The 23,652-nt window shown below is 39.8% G+C and overlaps 1 protein-coding gene across 1 annotated transcript in view; it reads right to left on the bottom strand.

The window, feature by feature from the left end:
- LOC127411298 (pleckstrin homology domain-containing family H member 1) overlaps positions 1 to 22,818 on the bottom strand; it is a 76,751-nt gene extending 53,933 nt beyond the window's left edge. Inside the window, exons 1-2 of the mRNA XM_051646771.1 lie at positions 22,541 to 22,818; positions 5,223 to 5,387 (exon numbers count right to left, since the gene is read on the bottom strand). Coding sequence (XP_051502731.1) covers positions 5,223 to 5,369 — 147 coding nt within the window. The 5' untranslated portion in view covers positions 5,370 to 5,387; positions 22,541 to 22,818. The remainder of the gene's footprint in view (positions 1 to 5,222; positions 5,388 to 22,540) is intronic.
- Positions 22,819 to 23,652: the final 834 nt, after the last annotated feature.

Here is a 23,652-nt window from a genome sequence, read left to right as displayed (position 1 = left end):
ACTATGTTGGGGGAGGTTAAGTGTCGGCCTGGTGCGCTGGCTACGAGGCACACAGTTGTCTGCCCATCACACACCGCCAGTTCACGGAACACATTTCAGCCAGTTGCGGTTTGTAAAGGGACCCCTAGTGACACTACATCAACACAACGTCGAGTGAGTGACAGATAGGGAATGTCATGGTTACTTGCGTAACCTCCGTTCCCTGATGGAGGGAACGAGACGTTGTATCCCTCCTACCACAACGCTTGTCTCGGCTCCTCAGCATAAAACCTGAATGAGTGGTTGCATACCAGCTCCTTTTATACCCGTATGTCCGGGGGGAGTGGCATGCAAATACCACTCGTCAATTTTCATTGGCCTTTTATCAAAGACCGGAGGTGTCTCGGGCTCCCAAGAGTGACCCCTAGTGTCACTACATCGACACAACGTCTCGTTCCCTCCATCAGGGAACGGAGGTTACGCAAGTAACCATGACATTTTCCACAGTGAACTACTGTCTCCAAACATAATGATTAGCCATATTAGATGCAGACACCAAAGGTCTAAAATAACAATGGTTCAATAATTAACTTGAGATTTAAAGGGGTAGTTCACCCAAAAATGAAAATTCTCTCATCATTTACTCACCCTCATGCTTTCCCTGATGTGTATGACTTTCTTTCTTCTGTTGAACAAAAACAAAGATTTTTAGAAGAATATCTCAGCTTTGTTGATCCATTTAATGCAAGTGAATGGTGGCCAGAACTGTAAAGCTCCAAAAAGGACATAAAGGCAGCATAAAAGTAATCCATTCGACTCCAATGTTGAATTCCATATCTTCAGAAGCAAAATGATAGGTGTGGGCGAGAATCAGATCAATATTTATGTAATTTTTTACTATGAATTCTCCTCCCTGCCCAGTAGGCAGTGATATGCATGTAGAACAAAAAAAGAATATGAAATTGAAAGCGGAGATTTATAGTAAAAAAGGACTTACATATTCTCTGATGAAGAAGGGATGTGTATTTGAATAAGGACAAAATGAAAGAAGAAAGGAGAGAAGGAGGGAGAGATTGTAAGAATGCCATATCACTTACTGCTATTGCAAGCTAATCCGCCTGTCTGGCAGCTTATTAGAAACCAGACAGCTCTATGGAGAACGAGGCCAAATCCAACATGAGGACAAATTTTCTGAAACTTCACTGTCCTATTTTAAACACAAACACGTGCACCACTCACATAAAGATTAGGTGTCTATGAGAATTCAAATCAACACAATAAGGACTAAAGTGCGACTATATCTGACACTTTTTAGTAGAAGTGAATAAAAACAACATCAAAGCCTATGTTCGGAATGCAATCAAAGCCTATTGCTACTGTGCAGTGTGCAATATACACTGAATACTGCCAACAATTTCTTTAAAACAATATGTAAAACATTTTTTTTATACTTTATATTGTACTGAATACTGTATAGTAATAAAACGCAAACGACAAAAGTTCAAAAAGCGCAGATTCATTGTGGGCCTACACATGGCACAATTGCAACATGACCTCATTACACGCATGTTTAATTCCAGGAGTGGCATCCAGTTATCATTTCAGAAATTGTAAGCTAGTAGTATGGTAGTATGATATTACAAACACAGCCTATGTGCACTTACACAAAATGTTATTCCACTAAGGCACAAACTCACTTAAAGTTACAATGAAAGGTCATGTGTGCATAAACAGAATGGAAAATGTCTTCCCTCAAGCCAGAATGAGAAGAGATCACACCCCTCACACAATTCTGTGTCAAGCTTTTCCTTTGCAAAGTGGGTCAATGTTTAAAACACTCCTAACGTTGCCCAGAGAAGCAAATGAAAGCAGTATGGATCTTTCTAAACAGCACTAACACCAGCAGCAAGCTCTTAACACTTTCTTTTGTCCCTCAATCTGTCCTTTTCAACAAAACAAGCAGAACCCCATGAGACATGGAGCTCCATTATCCATCAAGAGAGGTTAGAAAGAATGGGAGAGCGGGAGAGAGTGGAGGTCAGGGTGATGACCAGAGAGGGAAGAAACCTGATGGAGGCCATTTGAGAGACGTCCAAGACTTACTTAATGTCCCTGTGGTCTGCGTGTTTGGACAGTTAACACCCTAATGGCACCACCACAGATATAAAGACAGAATAAAAACACAACAGCAGACCTACCTCTTGGACCAAAAAAGAAAAACAAAACTGATGTTGTTGCATTTGGACTTATTAATATGAAGAAGATCAAATACACATGGTTTCCAGACCAATCTAGTTTTGCACTGAACTCTAGTGCAGAGTTCTGCACAGAAAATGGTTAGAAGGCTTTCTGATCCTTTAGTAAATGATTTTAAAGATCGAAATGGTTGGCTTTCCCATTTGAATGCTGTAACCTAGTCGAAAGTTACGAACGTTACTCTAAACTAATTTTTTGCAAACTGATTCGTTCTACGTTTCACCGCAGTTTCCTGGTGAAATTTACACTAGTGGCACTACAACAACTGTGTGTTTTGTTCACTTTACCACAAATGACGACTACAGCGGCTGATTTTGACTTTATAAACATGTATTTTTCGAACTATTACTCACACACTGCTATGTTATGATATCAAAACTATGTTGGTTTAGGGTAAGAATGTCTTTTGTTAACTGCTTATTTGCTTTTAGGACAAGGTTTAGGTTTAGGTTAAAGTTTTAGGTAAGGGTTTTACTCGTTTAAACCTTCATCTATTATTCACCTTAAAAATCTTGTCTGATAACAACACCATTTCACTCACTTTTGGCACCCCCCACTGGACATTTCAGTGGTAAACTGCAGCAAAACGTGTAAAGGCCCATACACACCAAATCTGTACAATTTTGCTCGACGAACTTCAGACAAAAGGATGTAAAAAATAAAATGAAAAACTATTTCCCCCCTGTACAGTAGGCGGCGCTGTTGCTGTTCTACAAACATATTTATTCTAGTTTCCTGCCCGGACCCTTCAGCATTCAGCTGTCAGTGCTAGAGATCATTATAAATTGAATGCTGCTGAAGCATTTATTAACCTTATTTGACATAACTGTTTCATTATGTTCTTTCCATGTTTTTGATGCATTTTGAGGAATATAGAATCTGTAGCGAGTGAGATGAGAAAAGAGCACTGTTGCATTAATATATGTCCTGTGTTTTTATATTTGCCATGTATTTTGCCGAACCCAAATTCTCTTTTTATAATATAACACAAGGTAAAGTATAATACACGTGGAAGGATGTCCATTAAGAATAACAGGTATAGTATAAAATATGATGCATAGAGTAAGTGCAAATTAATTGCTGAAACTCACTGCTATTTTAATGTCAGGATAATATAACAGGCACAGTGATATAATGTACATATTAAATAATGTACATAATACAAAAAACTGGTCTATTATAAAATATGACATATCAGCACATTGCATGTTTACAGCTTTAATATTATTTATTTACTTACATATTTGCATTGAATTTAGTGTTTTTGTGGGTGAGACGAGTACAAGAGCACAGGGATACAATCAAATGTCTTTATATTTATGAACATTCATAATACTTTAGACTATAGGCCTAATACAAAAATACTGCTTCTAATATTAAAAGCAGACTTTCAATAACAAACTGGTTTTGTTTGCAGTCCAAAGGGTTCATGAACTGCAACGATTTATTTAAGCATATAATGTTCGAGTGTGTGTATAAGCTGCGCATCCAATGCCAGTGTTTGCAAGTTGATTAGCGCCAACAACGCTCTTATCTCATTGGTCAGTCGGTTTTCATCGCACTCCAAACAAAAGAAAAATCAGACTGCTCTCCGTAAGAAAAACTTTGAATTGTCAGACCTGATGTGAATAGCGCTCAGGCTAGATCTTTATTAGTGGTGCTTGCAAAGGCAAGCATTACTATTACTAATGCTCATAATCATGGTCAGTTAAGCCTAGGTATTATATGTCAACTTGTAATTTATCCCGCACTGTTTGTGTTAGAAAAATAAATGATACCTCAAATCATGTTACTTGTTGAGAAGAGGTGTGCTAATAATTTTCAAAGTGATCAGACTGACAATTTCAATCATATCTAGTGATCAGAATATCACAGAGACTTGGGGATGGGCTCTTTTGACTTGGGCCAGTTGGTAAAATCACCTAGCAACCACCAAGTACACCTTAGCAACCCCACAGCAATGCCCTTGCAATGAGACAGAACAACTAAGCACCTAATAGAAATACTAAAAACACTCATAAATACCCTAGCATCCAACTAGCAATGCCCAAGCGACAACTCAAGCAATGTGGCGGTGAGTTTTACACGGCCAAGCACCTTTTACGCTTCCTTCAGAAAATGTAAAAATCAAGTTACTTCTGATGACCTGGTAAATTATAAAGGAATCCTTCCTTCATCCATCACACACACCTGCATATCCATTCAAGCATTCACATGAGTCAGTGGTTTCCCCCTAACTCTCCGTGCAGGGCCGCCTGCCAAGTTTGACAGTTGACCTTTTCTTGCAAGACGAAACACTAAGGTCAATGCAGCATGACCGAACTGTGGAGGAGAAGGGAAAGAGACAGAAAGAGAGGAGGAACTTGCTGCACTGTGACTGCATCAAAAGACCTATTAAAAGAAGTCAATAAGTAAAAGAAACAGCAGATATTGCCCTTACAAAAAGTACTGTGGTGTTACCATGATACTGTACAGTGACCGTATCAGTTGATAATAATATGGTACTTTGATATCATGGTACTGAATTATTACAACAACCTTGGTAGTATCATGGTACTTTTTGGCAATATTGGTTAATATTTACATGGTACTCCAAGATACTTAGCTAATAATTTGTGATTGTCTGGGCAAATTTTGGATTATGCAACTGGAAACAGACTGCAACTACCCTGTTACTGTTACTCTTCAACTATGTAGCCTGATGCTCTTTCAAGTACAAGTCATAAGATCCAATCCACACAACATTGAGTACCCGCAAACCATCATGCATTTGACTAATGTACCGTGTTGTTACATAATTTTTCCTTTAGGTTTGTGACATGCATAGTCTAAGAAAGCTTTGTTGGGGAAAGCAGGGAAGAATTACTTTGCCTATATGAACTATGAAAACATAAGCTTTACTAAATTTATAGAAAGTAATCATATGCATAACTGGAATGCAGTGGGCGAGTCTGGACTCTGCATTACCCATACCACCCCTCATTTACCCTCTCAGCAAGTAGGTGCCGAATTTTTCCCGCTTGCAGGCGAAACCTCATGAGCTGCGTCTCCAGGGTGATGCATCTTTTCTGCCAGTCTATACTGGTGTTGGGCACCGCTGCCGTGTCTGTGCTGCCCTCCATCACCTCTGCCATCTGTGCCAGTCTGCCAACCTGCAACGCAGATGGAAATGACTATTAGGAAACAAGAAATCTGTTAGCCACACAATGAACTTTGTATGAACTTTGAGATTCTGCAAAAAGAGGACAGGACAGGGTAAACAGGTTTGCCTTGAAGCACTCAATGGAGGTTCAGGACCTTGGACTTGGCCTTGCTTGGAGAAGGAAATGAAATGTGACAAATTTTCCTGCTATAGACTCTTCATTGGTCAGTGCAACTAAGGACTGGGTATCGATACAGAGTTCCATATTTGATTTGATTCTGATTCACAAGCTCTCGATTCTGATTCATATAGGTATATTTCAGTTATAATGTCCATTTTGCTTTTGAAGGAAATTCTCTCTCAGCTAATGCTGCATATTATTCAGGAAACCTTCTAACTTGATACATTATGAAGATAATAATAATAAAAAAAAAAAAAAAACAATAGGGCCCGAACTATGCAGTTCAGTTACTATTTATTTAACAGATATAATCGACACAATTAAAACTGGAGTAAACTTTAAAGTAAAGTAAAACATCAATCTTGGGATTTTAAGAATCGATATCTGGGAAAGTTCAAATAAAGATCATGATTAATAGGAAAATCTGTATTTTTACCCACCCTTAGTGAAACTAGAAAAAGATGGAATGAACAAGGCCTCCAAAACCTAAAGCCAGACATAACATTAGCAAAATGCAATACATCAATATATCAGTTTTTTTTGGCCAATTTAAAATTATCAGCATTGGCCAGCTTGGGCAGCAAATGTGTTAAATCCTCCTTGCATTCATTCAAATATCTACCAACAGCTTTGTCAACAGATAATAAACATTTTCTGTTCTCAATATTTTTAGTGGATTTTGAGTAAAGATTGTATAAGATAGGCTATTATTTAAATACATCTTATTTGTCATCGTTAAAGGTGAAGATGGTAATTTCTGCACCACAAGCTTCACCAAATGAAATAGCAAAATGAATGACAGGTCAGACAAACAGATCGCCCCATCCCAAACTCACACCATTGACTGAACCAATGTTGCCGTGTTGGGCTGGTCGGGATGCTCCAACAAAGAGAGCAAAGTTTTCATAGAGCCACAGAACAAGAGCATTTACACTTTTCAGGGAAATCAACCAACAAATTACTAACTTATCATTGTCTCTAGTTTAGGGCTGGGTGATATCTAAGAAATATGTTCACAATAATATTTTTATTTAAAAAATGTGTGATATCTAATTACATCATCAACCCCTGGCCGAGGGATCATTGAATATTCTTGCTTTATTGATTTTGCTTTTAAACACAAAAAACTAAAACCAAATATATTTATAAATTCAAATTGCACTTCAAATGAAATGAAGCAATTTAAATAACGAAGTGGACAAAAAAATAAAAAAATAAAATTTATATAACCACCCTTCCATTTGCAGTCATGCAACAAATGGAAAATGACTAGTAGGCTACATATTAATATCTAAAGACTATTATAATGTAAACATAAAAATAATAAGGATAATAATAATAATTGAAATATAAATACATTTTAGGTTCAATTTAATCACACATGTGTAGACTATTTATAAAGTGAACCTGCAGAGTTACATTCACAATGCATGTTAAACAGCTCTGTTGAAATAAATGAACTAAACTTCGAGCACCTCCTGAGATAGTCTGGGATCATTTTCAGCATTCTCATAGATGACACTATTCTTGCAAACAATTATCAGATGTCTGGAAAAGTAAAGAAAGAGTGATAACTCTTTAATTGTGTGTGTTCCACGAGACATGCTCCCGCTGCACGCCTCTGAACAAACAGCGCATCAGACACGCCCATCAATGGATTTTCTTTCACCTGTTCTTCAAAATATAATAAAGTGTCTTTCTTCAAGTGCCTGTCTTTGTGTCTATTAGCATTTCTTGTCATGTGTCACTCCGAGTCGTCTTACAGTTAGCCCGTCACAGTGGCTGGTAGATGAGAAAAACTGCCTGCCATGTGCATGATATAGGCTACCTGCATTTGAAGGGTGCTAATTTCATACCTGTGCTGCTATTTAACATATTTGGCAGCTTCCCAGCTCTATGGTTTAGTAATTTCCCAGTGTTGTCGATCATCGTCTGTCAATGAATGTCGCAATCGGCATGGGGATTTTTGTCAGATATTGTCGATATCCAATTACATCGTCCTATCGCCCAGCCCTACTCTAGTTGTCTGTATATATTAAGCACTTCACCTTCAAGTAGTATTATACAAATATATCAGCATTTTATAGGCTATTGGCCACCCTATTCTCTAGATATTTTGCGTTACCATCAGCCATTTAAAAAACATATTAGTCGACCACTTCTAACAGTGTAACTGACAGGAACTTCACTGAAGTGTTTGTAGTGTTTGAAACTGCAGCTAAATTCCATTAAACAGTAGAATATAAAAGAGGCCAAAATCTCTGAAATCCAAGGCTGACATTTACCATTAAATGAGAACACACTGCTGACATTACAATCAATCAATCAATCAATTCATTATTTATAAAGCACTATTAAAAACAACTACTGTTGACCAATGTGCTGTACAATAAAACATAAATTACCATCAAATACAATCAGACAGGCACAAAGTCACACATGACACAAAAACAGAGCATATACAGTAAAGCATCACATTACAACTTGTAGGCCAGATCAAATAGAAATGTTTTTAGCTTAGATTTAAAAATGGGTAGTGTGGGGGCAGTCCTAATTTGAATTGGTAGGCTGTTCCAAAGTTTGGGAGCGGCTACGGCGAATGCCCGATCACCCCTAGACTTTTACCTAGATTTTGGAACAACTAAAAGACTTTGATCGACAGACCTAAGACCTCTCACTGGGTGGTAATCTATCAGCAGGTCAGAGAGGTATGAGGGTGCTAAACAATTTCGAGACTTAAAAACAAATAAGAGCACTTTAAAATCAATTCTATAGTGAACAGGTAGCCAATGTAAAGACCGTAGAATAGGGGTAATATGCTCACACTTTCGAGCCCCTGTTAAAACTCTAGCAGCCGCATTTTGAACCATCTGAAGGCGAGCTAAAGATAAAGCCTAGTGGAAATAAAAGCATAGATCACCCTTTCAAAGTTCTCAAAAGAGAGAAAAGACTTAATTTTCGCCAAGGCACGCAATTGATAAAAACTAGCTTTTACAACCTGATTAACTTGTCTATCCAGTTTTAGTGTACTGTCCAAAAGGACTCCCAGATTTTTCACGTATGGCTTAACATAGGGTGTTAAGACATCAAGATTTAAATTGGCTATACTCTTGCTGTCAAAAGGGGTAAATACAACAATCTCTGTTTTAGACTCATTTAAACTTAAAAAATTTAAAGACATCCATGCTTTAACATCCACAAGCCAAGCAACCACAGGGTATAAGCTGATCTTGTGATTCAGAGGAAAATAAATTTGTGTGTCATCTGCATAACAGTGGTAAGATATACCATATTTCTTAAAAATAGAACCAAGTGGCAGCATATAGAGAGCGAACAGTATGGGAGCTAGAGTAGAACCTTGGGGGACACCGCACGTCAAAGGAACAGCATCAGAGTGAAATTGCCCTATATTGACTGAAAATCTCCTGTTTGTAAGGTATGATTGAAACCAACTTAAGGCTGAACCCCTTGTGCCCACAACCTGTTCTAGGCGAGACAAAAGAACATTGTGTTCCACCGTGTCAAAAGCAGCACTCAGATCTAAAAGCACTAGCACTACAGAATCTCCGGAGTCGGTGGCTAATAAAACATCTTTTAAAACTTTTAAGAGAGCTGTCTCAGTAGAATGAGATTTCCTAAAACCCGATTGAAATGTATCAAGAATCTTGTTTTCTGGGTTGGTCCGAGGCATGCTTCATATAGTCAGGGACAACTCCTGATTCAAGGCACTTATTAATCAAATTTAAAAGACTACACTCTTAAAGATTTTCCCATCAAAAAACAGTAAAGAACTGGCAGCGTTGCCAGCATGTTACTGTAAAATTAACGGTGTCTTGCTGTTGCTGAAATTAAAAGCTAGATACTGTTTTTACAGCTACAGTATACAAATGTAATTTAGCAGCATATAGCATATATATAAACTATCTACTGTTGTTGAAATTAACAGCTATGTTCCCAGCATGCACTGCAGCATGAAGAAATTACTTCTTTTTTTTACTATTTACTGGTTTATTTTGACGTTGTTTTTGTTGTAGTCTAAGTTACTTGGATTTTAATGTTCAGCTCGTACTTATTTACGTAAAAGTATGTTTGTTAATTGTCACCACTGTTGCGTTTTGTATGCCGAGAGTTGATATCTGTGTGTCTTGATAACAACTCGAATTATGCTGTAACTTCATCAAACTCAAGTTATGCTGTAAATTTATCAAAAACATCAAACACTCAATTTGCTGATATAATTTTGCTGAAATATCCTTTATTGTTTTTGCTTTTATGTGTAATGCATCACTATTGCCACATATAGTGCCATTTGCAAGGTAGGATCAGACATTCAGGCTTCCAAGTTTTTGTCTTCCAAGTAGCACAGTGCAACAACTTGTCTTTTACTTAAGCATAAATAAAGAAGGTCCAAGGTGCCAGCTCAAGAGATCACAAATCACCATAATGGTGACTTCAATCAAAACACAACTATTGATAACAAAACAACAACACTAATTAAACTAAGACTTCTATTAAGTCTGAATAAATAATTTTGTACGTGTTTTTTTTGTTTGTTTTTTGTTTTTTGGTAGCTCCAATGCATTTGCAAAAGCATACATACTTATTCAAGTGCAAAGGCTTATTGGTATCTCACCATTATAACCCACAATGCAGTGCTATACTGTTATTTTACTGTGTACAGATTGTTTTTTTTGTTTTTGTTTTTCCTAAAAAATACACTGTTCAATCCTGGCAAGATTTTACATTTAATATGTACATTGCTTCTAAGGTTGATTTTTTTTATTTGACTTCTCATTAGACAGACAAGTGAAGGCTGATGTGAGATGATAAAGAACAGAGGTGTTGGTCAGAAACATCATGAACACTAACCATGTGCCACAAAATATACGTTTCAAAATGTCACTATAGCTTTCACCAAGATGATATCATGATTTTAAATTTTCATTTTCCCCTAATGCCTTGCACAGAACAGCACAGTGAGCCTGCTCTTGATCTCCCAGAATGCAACATTTTTAACAGCAAACTACTGTATTTAAGAATCACAGTAGATTACTGTAGGAATTTGGCCATAAATTTACAGCCATTTTTTACAGTGTAGGACCAACTACATCAAACACTTGTTTAAGTAACCACGGGGGAATAACATCTAAGGAAGAACCAGTGGGCTATAGTTGGTTTACAATATCATGCAAGAAAGAAAGAGAAAAAGTTGTAAACTGGCTAAAAACACCAGTATAGTTTGTCGGGACAGCAGGATCATAAACAACAGGGTGAATATTCTGCCTAATCTTGGTTACCTTATTAATAAAAAACTGGCAGAAACGTTCATATATAGCTATCGACTCTATAGGATAAATGAAAACAGCCGGATTTAACACAGCATTAATTGTATTAAAAAGTGTTCTAGGATTGTGATTGTTCTTGTCTATAAGAGCCTATAAATACACAGACTTGGCTGATCTCACAGCCTTCTGACATTTGGAATGAGAATCCTTTAAAATTTCATATGAAATCTGAAGTTTGTCCTTTTTCCATTTTCTTTCCGCCCTTCTACATGCCTGTCTCAAGGCACGCGTAGTGTTGTTCAACCATGGCTCAGGTGTAGGTTTATGATGTTTAGTCCTCAGTGGGGCCACAGAGTCTAAGATAGTAGTGCAGCCAGAGTTAAAACAATAAAGAAGCTCATCAGGACTTAAATCAGGTGAAGCAAAACCCAAAGATTGAGAAAACTCCACAAACACCGATGAAAAGGAGGCAGGAGTGGTAGCGGATATCTTCCGGGTCAAGTGAGTCGGCACATGGGATTTGACAATATTTGATGACAGAGATATATAAAATATTCTGGGTTTATGGTCAGAAAAGCTATGGTCGCATATCTCAATATCACACACAGAGAACCCACGTGACATTACAAGATCGAGTGTGTGGCCCTGTATATGAGTAGGGCCTTTCACAAGCTGCACTAGGTCAAATGCTTCTCTAAGGCTAATAAAGTCTTTAGCAAAAGAGTTTGATGGGCAACATACATGAATATTAAAATCCCCAATCAAAATTAGGAATAATACCCCCCAGGAAGTCCGAAAATTCAGCGATTTGTGTGGACGTTAGACCAAGGCCACAGCCAGAGGGATCTCAGAATCCAAAACCAACAATTGCAGTTCGAAGCTGTTATATGTATTCCTTTGTAAAAATCAGACAGTGAAAGTGTTCTTTAAAAATCTTAGCCAAACCACCTCCCCGTCTTGCCGTTTGAGAAGAGTTAAAGAATTTGCAGCTGGGTGGTAGGAGATCAGAGAAAGGAGACAAATCTCCATTAGAGAGACATGTTTCAGTAATAATTAGAAAATCAAGGGCTCGCAAGGTAAAAAAGTCATTGAGAATAAAAGTCTTGTTTACCATGGATCTCGCGTTGACCAAGGCCATCATTATCTGCACTAGGTCCTCGGACGGCTGCGTTGCCCGATGCAGCGGGTGGAGATGAATCGATACACTGCCACGGTGCAGGCGAGGTGAGCAGTGCAGGGGAAGCTGATCACACGAGATCGGTACGATGGGGATATTCCAGTAATATGTAGGGACCGATGAACGCCAGTTGATGAATCGTTTCATCACCATAACACATAAACATGTCCAGACGAAGACTAGACTCACTGCCTGACCGAAGCAGGAGCTTGAGCTTGACGGCTACACCTCCCCACTTTCCCCGTCTTTTCCAGCGCCTTTTCCCAGGTAAAAGGTACAGAGGGCAGCATAGGCATGTCGGTAAGGATGCTAGGAAGGGAGGGGGAGAGTCTTTTGGGCCTCTATGGACTTGATTAGGCAGAACATCAGTTGCAGTTTGAAGATTTAAGAGCATTTGCCGATCGTACACTAATAGCGATGAAACAACTTGAAATAAAAGAAACCAAAAACACAATAAAACAAACAAACTAACAGATGTAGCAGACGACAGATGGCAAGCCTCACACAACGGCGCCATCTTGAATCAAACTCCCATCACAGGCCTGGCAGTAAATGCTCTGGGGCCAAAGTTTTTTTTTTTCCTTTCTTTTATTGTTTCCCCACCTTTCAAATGAGCTCACTTTTTAGTGATCACCTTGGTAACCACAGAGAAGCAATCTTGAGCTGTGGGTTCAAAGCCTTTAACAAAGGCTACCTACAGCGAAGACACTAATATACGCATACATATAGACCATAGTGATGGGGTAAGACTTGCTATGCATGTGTAGACAGTTTACCCAGCAGCCCAAGCAATCCCTACCCCATATTCAGCCACCTAAGTATCCCTGCTCAAGCAATCCCCTCTTAATTACAGGCCCAGGGAGAAACAGGATCCTGTCTCACACAATTGAGTCTTTCTGCATGACAGTCAAATTACCAATATGAGGGAGGGGGTCTTTCTCTCTCTCTCTCCATGAGAAAGGGATAAAGAATGTGGAAGCCAAAAGGAGACAAGCTCTTGAATTGTGGAAAGAGGTGGTTATTTTTACCTGTGCAAAGCCATCAGGCCACAATTAGTTTAACACACTGCCACATATTTTAAAGGGATAGTTCACCATAAAATGAAAATTCAGTCACTTACTTCACTATTTACTGCAACATTCTGTCTAACATCAATTTTTTTGCATTCTGTAGAAGAAAATAAGTCATATGGGTTTGGAACAAAATGAGGGTGAGTAAATGATGACTGTACTTCATTTTTGGGTAAGCTATTCTTTTAAAAATGTGCAACTTCTGCAATGGTTCACACAACTGCAATGACAAAGGCTCTCGCGGTCCTGCGGTGAGTTACGAATCAAATTGTCAGGGTGTATGAGCTGTAGATCATCTTATTACTTGAGCTTAAATGTAGCCTGTCACAAACACACACTAACCTCAAAGTCTGAAAAGGGCTAAAGATAACATCTTTATTCAGATGGTGAGAAAAGAAAATGAAAAGTAACAGTGCAAACTGAGGGACAGCGAAATAAAAAGAACACATTTTAAAAACTCATGTTCCTACAATAAACACAATAAGATGTTTTAGACAGACTACAAAGCAGTAACGGTAAACATTTTGACAATATGAGCCCTTGTAACAACCAATAAAAGAAAACTAGTTGAAAGTAGAAAAATAAATGAGACAGAGAGACACCAGACATCTCCGGTTCGGCAGACATTGAAACTGCAGAGCGGCACAACTGTGCCATGTTGCGCTCTGCAATTAGCATGGTCATAACTACAGCCCTACTGACAAATTACAGAAGCGGTGCTCAGAGAGATTCCGCTAGCTGACCAAAGCACTATAACTCTCTGTCCTGTTTTGTACAGGCTTGACTGAAGTCAGTGCCTGAGGTTTGGTAAAGGTAGCCAGGAAGATGAAGGCATGGCCATTGGAAAGAGAGGTCAAATGAAGCCAATGTTTCTGCTAGCTCAGCCCATGTTCACTTGCACAGCCAAATATGACAGCAACATGCAAATAATCCATTTGCCCCTGAAGCATGTATGCTAATGCTTTGAAGTACAAGGCATTTTGCACCCTTGGCTTGTTTGACTGGGGGGAAGGGAGGAAGAGAGAGAAAAAGATCACCCACATTGAGGAGACAGATAGCCCTTTTCCACCGAGTTGGTTTGGGTGCGGGTTCCTTGGCCGATGCAAATTCTCAAACAGTTCCGTGCATTTCCACCGCAGAAAATGCTGTTCCAGGGCCGTAAACCTGGTTCCACACTGGCACCAAAAGCTTGCTGGTCTCTAAGCAGGAACCGTTACATCAGGGGATGGAGGGCGGGATAAAGTTTTGTCACCAAGGTAAAGTTTTCCCAAACAACAACAGTAGCTACCGTCTGCAGCAAGGAGTACTTCTTCACTCTATAACAACAATTAAACCTACAAAATTATCAGACATCAAAAGCGTTCAGGTAACACAATGAAACGAGTGCTCTGCTTGCGATATGGTATTTACGAAGAGCTGAGATAAACTAGAGAGATTGCAAAGGAAAAAAATACTCTACGAGAATGAAGATACAGCACGAAATGATGCACACCACCTTCAATCGGAAAACTGACCAAATCATAAACAAATTGAAAAACACTTAAGGGAGTACAGGGACCATAAGAAGGATGTAAGCAAAAGCCACAGTGGACGGAGCAACGATGTTTTGGACTTGGACACAACCAGCCTGCTATCTATCCAGAGGCACTGAATTCAGCTAGTAACTCTCCTGATAAACAGTGAATCGCCGGTGTCCTCTGCAGCTGATCTAATAAGTTATTATGTTTGTCAACTTTGTTAGCTTTCCTTACACTGTTGTTATCTTATTTTGTGCATTGTTTTGTTCTGTAAAGGGATTTTTGACCAGCTACTCACTAAGTTTGGAAGATCGTGGCTATCTGTTAAGTAAAACGGTGGGATTCTCAATCAATAATATTATATGCTATGGCAAAAATCCAAATACAACCATCTGCTACACCAATGTTAATAATGATTCCACTGTAACAGTTTACAGAACTTAGAAAGTTAAGCCATAGTTCATACAATATAATATAATTACATTACCTGTCATCTTTAGCATAGATGTCGTCTCTGACAATCTTGTTGAGCAATGTAATTATGATGGATTGCTAAAATATGTCCTCAAAAACAAGAGTACAAGCTGTATACAAACACACTGTGACGCGCCATGTTTGTTTATGTTTGAGGTAGTCACATGAAACTACCACGTAGACAGTAACCCGTTACATCACTGTTTGGCTCTCAGGTCAGTGGAAAAGCGCAGCCAGTTTATGATCCAGATTGCCCAGCCGTGAACCAGCGGAGCACAGGCTCGGAATGAGAACCATCGCACTTTTGGTGGAAAAGGGCTAAGAGTGACCACATTTCTTCCCCAGAGGTAAAGCACTGGTGTTTAGAATGGAGATATTCTCCAGCCATGACCTTTTCTTTGTAGCGCGTGCTGTAAATAGTAACATCGCATGAGTTTACATGCAATGCAATATCGGGGTAATGGGCTAATATATGTCGATCAGTTTATGCCTAAACTGATTATGATCAAACTCTGATAAAGCAAAGTCATTTAAGGCATTAACATGACCACACAACGATTCCTACCCGATTAGAATTAGGTATACTAGTTACCATAATGAACAAGTTTACATGTACAATCTTACACTGATTATGCTTAGTAAGCCAACAACTTGTGTGGTCATGTTAATGCCTTAAAGGAATAGTTCTTCTAGACCTCGCTTTACTGGCGACGAAAGTCATGGCATGCGCCCTGGGCCGGACGATGTCCACCTTGGTGGTCCAAGAGCAGCACCTGTGGCTCAACCTTGCGGAGATGCGTGAAGTCCGCTTTCTCGATGCGCCTATCTCCCAAGGGGGGCTCTTTGGCGACACTGTCGAGGATTTCGGCCACCAGTTTTTGACAGTGAAGAAGCAGACGGAGGCCATCAAACACATCCTGCCGTGGCACGGCTTGGCTGCCTATAGTCCTCCGAAGTCCCGTGCCCCATCTGCCTCTCGCCAGAGCCGTCCTCCTGTGGTGCCGGCCCAGGCTCCCCCACCATCGGAGCCCGTACGCCGGTCTTTGAGAAGAAGATCCTCCCGCAGTAAGGCAGCACCGCCTGCCCACCAGCCGGCCGTCATGAACCCCGGACGGGCTTCAAGGCGGTCCTGAGATGGGCGACCCAGGGATGAGGCAGCTCTCATTGATGACTCTGACCCAGGTGTGCACATGGGCCCCACTTATGCCCCTGGGTCAGCACGAGGTGGGTATCCCAACATTGCCGGATGCCTTCTGGGCTCCGGCACCCAAATTGTCAATAAAAGAGCAGTTTCCTCATTCCCTGGGTCATTCTCCAATGCTCAGCCCCTCCGGCCCCCGCACCCGCAATGGCCAGGCACTGAAAGTCTTTCCGGTCACCGAGCGGGATGCGAGTATCTCCCACCCCAGCCACCAGTCACCACTGCGGGTTCGCAGAGCAGCACGCCTCCCCTGGACGATCCTCCCGGTGGGGTGTCTGCTCTGCCCTGCCGTGAACCACCCACCCCGGCTGTGATAAATCCAATCGTCCCCCTGGTGCCGTTAGCACAAAGGCTGGAAGCCTGGTTAGCGCTTTCCAGCACATGGCGATGGCTCATCAGGACGATCTGGCTTGGACAGGCCCCGCCTGCAATAGCACATCAACTGCCTAGAGTTGCTGGCAGTATCACTGGCCCTGAGGAGGCTTCAGCCGTTGATTCAGGGCAAGCATATGTTGATCCGGATGGACAACACAGCGACTGTGGCATACATAAACTGCCAGGGCAGGGTCGCAACTCGCCCCCCGCCTCCTCCTTTGGAGTCAGCAGACGTTGAAGTCTCTGCGAGCCACTCACCTCACGGCAGGTACCGCTCCGCGGAGAGTGGAGATTCCACCCCCACGCAGTCCAGCTGATTTGGGAGAGTTCCTTTGCGAGGTTCTACAACCTGCGCATAGAACCGGTTTCGACCCGAGTGTTACGGGGTAACAACAGGTAGGCCGGGCGGCCGGTCGGGTGTATCACTTGCATCGCGCCTTTCCCCTTTTGAGGTGATAATATGCGCTATATTGTCCACAACAGTTCCCCGTAACTGGTGAACACTGGATGCCTCTTTAATTCCTTAAACACTATCTGGTGGCGAACTCAGCGGAGGACTGACGCCGCCAGGCCCAGTACTCGTGGTACGCCCCTTTTCAGGTGAGCCCGTGTACATGGGCTCAGTGCTCCATACGTGGTGATTCCCCCCTCGGTAATCCCGTATGATGCGTTTCCACTGTTCGGTTCCCCTCAGGTGAACCCTGTGTTTCCCCTCGTCAGAGCTCTGCTCTGCCTTGGCCACTGTTGCTGAGAGGCACGTAGCAGCCTGCCCGTATCCGCTCCTCCATACCTCGCAAAACGGTTCAGCGCCTGTGGCATTTCGTATAAGAACCCCTAGTGTCACTACATCGACACAATGTCGAGTGAGTGACAGACAGGGAACGTCTTGTTTACTGGTGTAATCTCTGTTCCCTGATGGAGGGAATGAGACATTGTGTCCCTCCTGCCGTGGCGCTGAACTGACTGCTGACATGGCCGGGACTCTCTCTCGGCTCCTCAGCACAACTCTGAATGAGTGGTGCACGCCATCTCTTTTTATACTCACAGAGACTGGCATGCAAATTCCACTCACCAATTTTTCATTGGCCTTTTCTGAATAAAGCAAAGGTGATTGGGGCTCTCAAGAGTGAACCCCTAGTGTCACTACATCGACACAATGTCTCGTTCCCTCCATCAGGGAACAGAGGTTACACCAGTAACCAAGATGTTTTTCTGACCCAAATCATATCTCAAGACAAAAAAGTGTGTGTGGGTCATGAAAGACCAGTAAGAAACCAGGAGAAGTTTCTGGTGCATCATTCGGTAAAACAGAACCACCTATGTTATTCCGATAATCCCAATATCATTTTGAAACTCTTTATGCACACACACACACACTCCCCAAATCTTTGATGAGTGTGGAGCAGCGGTGATGTAAGTGATTAGGTGATTAAATGATATCATCGTAACAGTCATGTGAAATCCCCTCTCTTGTTTTTCAGGATTGTCTCTGTCAAGACCAAACTGGTTTTCCAGGAATCTGGCATCTCATCCGAATTACTCAAATCAGCAGAAAAAAGTGTGTCTGGGTCAACTTGTGGTATGTGATGTGTATGGAAGTGTTTTTTTTTTTTTTTTTTTTTTTTTTTTTTTTTTTTTTTTGCAATGCGTTGAACACAACCTGAATGCAATCAGTGCCATTTGATTCCTATTACTGCTACATTTGTCTAAATATTAAAATAAGAAATTGTGTGCATTATTTAAATGAATACTAATAGTAGCTCTTACAGGTTGGAACAAGCTGTCTGTGAGCTTTCCAACTCTTTGCTCTTGCACAAACTATATCTCAAAAGAAAGGCCACCACAAACAACTAAACTGAGCCTGACGTTTTTTTGTTTCAGCCTCTCCAGTCTGCAACAAATTTTCCATGTGGTGTCTGTGTAACAATTTATGGCCACCTATAACATCAGCTTTGGAGGTCTGACTAACTATAATGCATGCTCTACTAATTCAGAGTAGCTGTTCATCAGAAAACAGCAAAATAAATGTCATTCCATAGTTCAGATGCTTTTTACCTGATCATTTTAGAAGGAGGAGGAAAATAAATTGATTGGAGCTCCTATGCAACACAGGAATGGAATGTCTGTCAACTGAACGCGCGTCACAAGGCCATTTCGGTCGTTTTCAGTGTAGAGTGCTTTGTTGATTATAATGGGACCGATCTAGTTTTGTACAATCAAGTTTTGAGTCATTGATGTTGTTCTAAAAACTTTGCTTTGTGCAGACTTTACCTGGTTACAACTCTTCATACAGCAAGTTTCATTTCAATATCTCAAAGCATTGCAAAAATACAGCCTTTCTTCCTGTTTGGCATCTTCTGGGCCAAATTCATTGATCTGTTACATGAGAACAATTTGATCTATCTATATGAATACCTTAATTTTTAGTCAACGTGGTCTGAAGATAATCTGAGCCAAATTTGGTAAAGATCCAATGAACGGTCTAGGAGTATGAAAAGTACGTTTCCCCAAAAATTCTAAAAAGCAGAAAATCTAGTTAAACTGACAATATGGTGCCCACTCAACTCAGCCAAGGAATCAGAAGAAAAACTAATTTTGTTTCTAGGCCAAATGGGTCAAAAGTAATCCCACCCCACTGGCCTTTGACATTAGCAGTTCCTGGTTTGGAACCAGAACCATCTTTTCTGCTTTAACATTCCAATAAACCCAATATAATTGAGAAACTCTACTTTATGTACACACATGCTCAAACAGATGGAAACAGAAGGAATGATTAAAGATTGGGCAATGGTTTTGGCACCAACACTGGGATCCTGTCTGTGAAAAAAAGAGGCTCCAAGTTTCTTGTGTTGGTTCCTCCCAGGGTTTCTTCCTCAAACTACCAAAACATCTTTTAGATTTTTCCTTGAAACTGTTTGTCCTTGCCACTTCCTTGGAGTGTTCCATTGCCACTGTCACCTTTGGCTTGTTTCCTGGGGGTTGCAGAGCACTATTTTCCAAGTTGCTTTAAAATAATATTTACTGTGAAAAAATATATATATATATACAAAAGAATTGAATTAAAAATGAAATGAGAAACAGCTAAAAACATATGACTGTTGAGTCTATGGCTGGGGCGATGCCAAAAGGCATTACAGAATATTGCACATCACCACAGCCCTAGACTGCAGATATTTCATATTTAGGGGTGAGAACATCTGCTGTAGAATACAACCTCATGGTTTTATAAATAGACTGGATTACATGAATCACATAGAGAGTTTCTAACAGCTGTAGATGAGGCATGGAGAATTCCTGTAGCTCTTCCGTCCAGTACTCTCTCCTCCATTTGGGTTCTTTTTTTCTCTGACCTGCAGGAAGCGTTGTATTCAGCTTTTGTAAACTAGCCACACTCATTATCAGCCTAAGCGGTAAATATCTAAGACATTCCTCCATTCTGAGGTGTAAACATCTTCAGCGCTGTCACCTAAGCACAGACACATACTCACACATACACACACACAATACACAATCTACCTGGGAAAGGGACTGACTGATGCAGGCTTCAGAAAACTACATTTCCGGCTTTAAATCTACATAAATGAAATCTCACTCAGTATGCATCTTGTTTACTGTTGTCTGTGTATGAGATTAAACACACCATTTTGACGATACAATCATATATCTATATATCACAATTATTTTTACATAGATACTTCCTTGTATAGGTTTGTTTATTCATTGTTGTGTTCATTCATATCTTACCTTTAGATTCACTCTCACTCACAGACACACTGGGCCTGAGCTTTAGGTGCAGTTTAAATCGCAATGCAAGAATAATTTGTCATTTGTATTGATATTGAATCGTGACAAACATGTATCACATCGTTAGGTACTTGGCAATACCCAAAACTACATGTCAGTCAGTAGGTTTGCACGAGCAGTTATAATCCAGCAGATTTTCACGTAGTCAAGCTACAGTCCTCATAAGTATAATTAAAGGTGCACTCAGTAATTTTTTACTCATTAAAAAAGTTTTACTCTTAAAGAAATTAATAGTAATTTTGAAACATATGTATAAACTCAAGGCTACTCACATAAGATGAAGACTGTAGTCATATCAGTAGCTTTATAAAAGCTGTTTTATTCTACATGCAGAGGGTCCCCTCATGGGAGCTGCCATGTTAGAATCACATGACCATCTGAATACTACTCGCTTAATCTCAGTAACCACCCTGTTATTGGACACTTTCACTCATGGATTAATCATGGCTGGTTGTGAATAGTGAATTTCAACAATGGCATCTGTAACTAAAAATACTGATTTTGAATTATGCTGCATCCACACCACTAGTGTAAGTCCAAGACGACACCAACAAAAAAGTTACTGAGTGCACCTTTGAATATTTAAAGCAACAATGTCTGCTGAGGAAGTGCCGTTAATACAAGCCACACATCACCATTGTCTTTCAGAGCATGCCCACAACATCTAGGCAAATTGTGGTCCAAATAATGTGCATACAGACTTCAATCTTAAATTTCTTAAATAAGTATAGAAGTATAAATCTTATAGTTATAAATATTATTAAAACTCCAAAATAGCACACTTAAGACTGGAATTACACAACAAAGGTTGAATGAAGTATGTGTGTTACACAGTTTGAGCTAAATTCATTGCAGACATTTGTGGATAAGAAGAAAAACAGAAATAGAATCTTAATTTAATATAAATACAGTAAAATACACAGAAATAGTGTGTGAGTTATGTGCCTGAGTGAGAAATGGGGGCTACTAGTGTCTATCGTTACTTTATGACTGCTTATTGTGCTGTCCTGAATGGCATGTGAGTGTGTGTGTGTTTGTGTGTGTGTGTGTGTGTGTGAGAGAGAGAGAGAGAGAGAGAGAGAGAGTGTGTGTGTGTGTGTGTGTGGACGGGTTTCGGTGGTTTACAATTTTGTAAGGTTACAAACTAGTAATTACAAGGGTATTATGCTATAAATGCGGTTTATGAGGACATTTCTAGTGTTCCCATAAGTCAAATCGCTTAAAAAAACATACTAAACGATGTTTTTTTAAAATGTAAAAATGCAGAACGTTTTTTTGTGAGGGTTAGGTTTAGGGGTAGGTGATAGAATCTATAGTTCGTACAATATAAAAATCATTATGTCTATGGAGAGACCTCATAATGATAGCTGCACCAAGATTTGTGTGTGTGTGTGTGTGTGTGTGTGTGTGTACAAGTTTATACTATATTGTGGGGACCAAATGTCCCCACAAGGATAGTAAAACCTGAGATCACCTACCTTGTGGGGCCCTGCCAGTGGTCCCCACGAGGGAAATGGCTTATTAAACATACTAAACAATGTTTTTTTTTTTTTGAAAATGTAAAAATGCAAAAAGGTTTCTGTGAGTGTTAGGTTTAGGAGTAGGGTTAGGGGATAGAAATTATCGTTAGATCTGTATAAAATCCATAAAATACATGGAAGTCTATGGAGAGTCCCCACATTGATATAAAAAACAATTTAGAAACTTATCTTTTGCCTTTTGCAACACAGTACCAAACAGACAGCACTTGTTCATAATCAAATCACTACAATAAAACAAAAGGAGTGCACATGTAGGCAATGCTGGCATTATTTTTGTCCCAAAAAATAAAAAAAAGGACAGCGCACAGGTGTGTCAGACAGCTGGAAAATTCCTAAATTGATGTAGACATGACCCACGATCATCCAAAATATTAATTCAGTTTACATGGTCTAAAGCATGAAAACATTAAACACAGTAACTTGTGCAATGAATAAGATATCGGCAGCAAAAATTAGCTTATTTTTAAACCGGAAGCACAGTATAAGATCGTCTTGTCTTCTTAAAAACGTGTATCCACTGATAATTAGTTCAGCCTACCTTGTGACTGTCCTTTTGACCGGCCGAAATATTAACTTGAATGTTTTCACTTCACATTACGCATCGCATCGCAGCGCTGCGCCTCCAATGTTCGTAAACTCTCTGAAAACTGTCTCTTCCAAATGATTCATTCTCCGCCGCTTCGTCTTTATGAGTTTTCAGTCCTGCTCTGAACTCAGGAGACGTTTCAGCAGATCTCCATTCAGTAAATTCATCCTTTATTCCTTTAAAGAGCCGAGCGCCGGGGTCAGATTACGCAGGGAGCCAAACCCCCTCCATGTGCGCTCGCGCGCGTGTGTGTGTGTGTGTGTGTGTGTGTGTGTGTGTCCTGCACACACAGGAAATTGCATCAGGGGACACTATACTGTCCCACTCTGAAAGTGTTCAAAGTTTTCTGTTTTTTTTTTATATAACTTTGTTCTGAGAATTATGCATCCAGTTTGTAAATGTTAATAATACATTTACCTGGAAAGATATTGCTATATTTTAAAAACACAAAGAAAACAAGTTTCTTGAATTTATATGCAACCTTTTTAATTTCACTTACCAAAACAAGTACCAAAATTATACCATGATATTGATCTCTTTTTTCTTCTTCCATGTAATCTTTACATGGTTACAACTCTTAATATACCAAGTTTTGTTTCAATAGCTCAAAGCTTTGCAAATCTACATCTACAGTACCATGGCATCTTCTACAGGTATGCCATGGTACTAACCAGGTAGCTCACTAAAACAGTTCAAGGAATGAAAAAAAAACAAACAAAAAAAAAAAAAAAACGTTTTTGTTGTTGTTGTTGTTGTTTTGCAGAACGTAAACGAAAACGGGAACGAAATCCCTTTAAACTGTTCTGGAGTGAAAACATAATTTTAAAATGCTGGTAACTGGTTCATAACAGGTTAATTTTGCTCCGATTTTTTTTTTTTTTTTTTTTTATGAAACCAAAGGCCAAAGAGTCTATCATAGAAAAGTTTCAGAATTACACCACTTCTCCAGAATCAGAATCATAATGAGCTTTATTGTCAAGTGTTCTCACATACACAAGGAATTTTATTTTTGGTGATAGGAGAAATAAATACACACAGAACATTACAGTGAGACACAGAATATA

Source organism: Myxocyprinus asiaticus, chromosome 20, assembly GCF_019703515.2.
Source record: "Myxocyprinus asiaticus isolate MX2 ecotype Aquarium Trade chromosome 20, UBuf_Myxa_2, whole genome shotgun sequence".
Taxonomy (NCBI): Eukaryota; Metazoa; Chordata; class Actinopteri; order Cypriniformes; family Catostomidae; genus Myxocyprinus; species Myxocyprinus asiaticus.
Note: the sequence above shows the minus strand (reverse complement) of the source record. Positions and strands in the feature narration are given on the sequence as shown.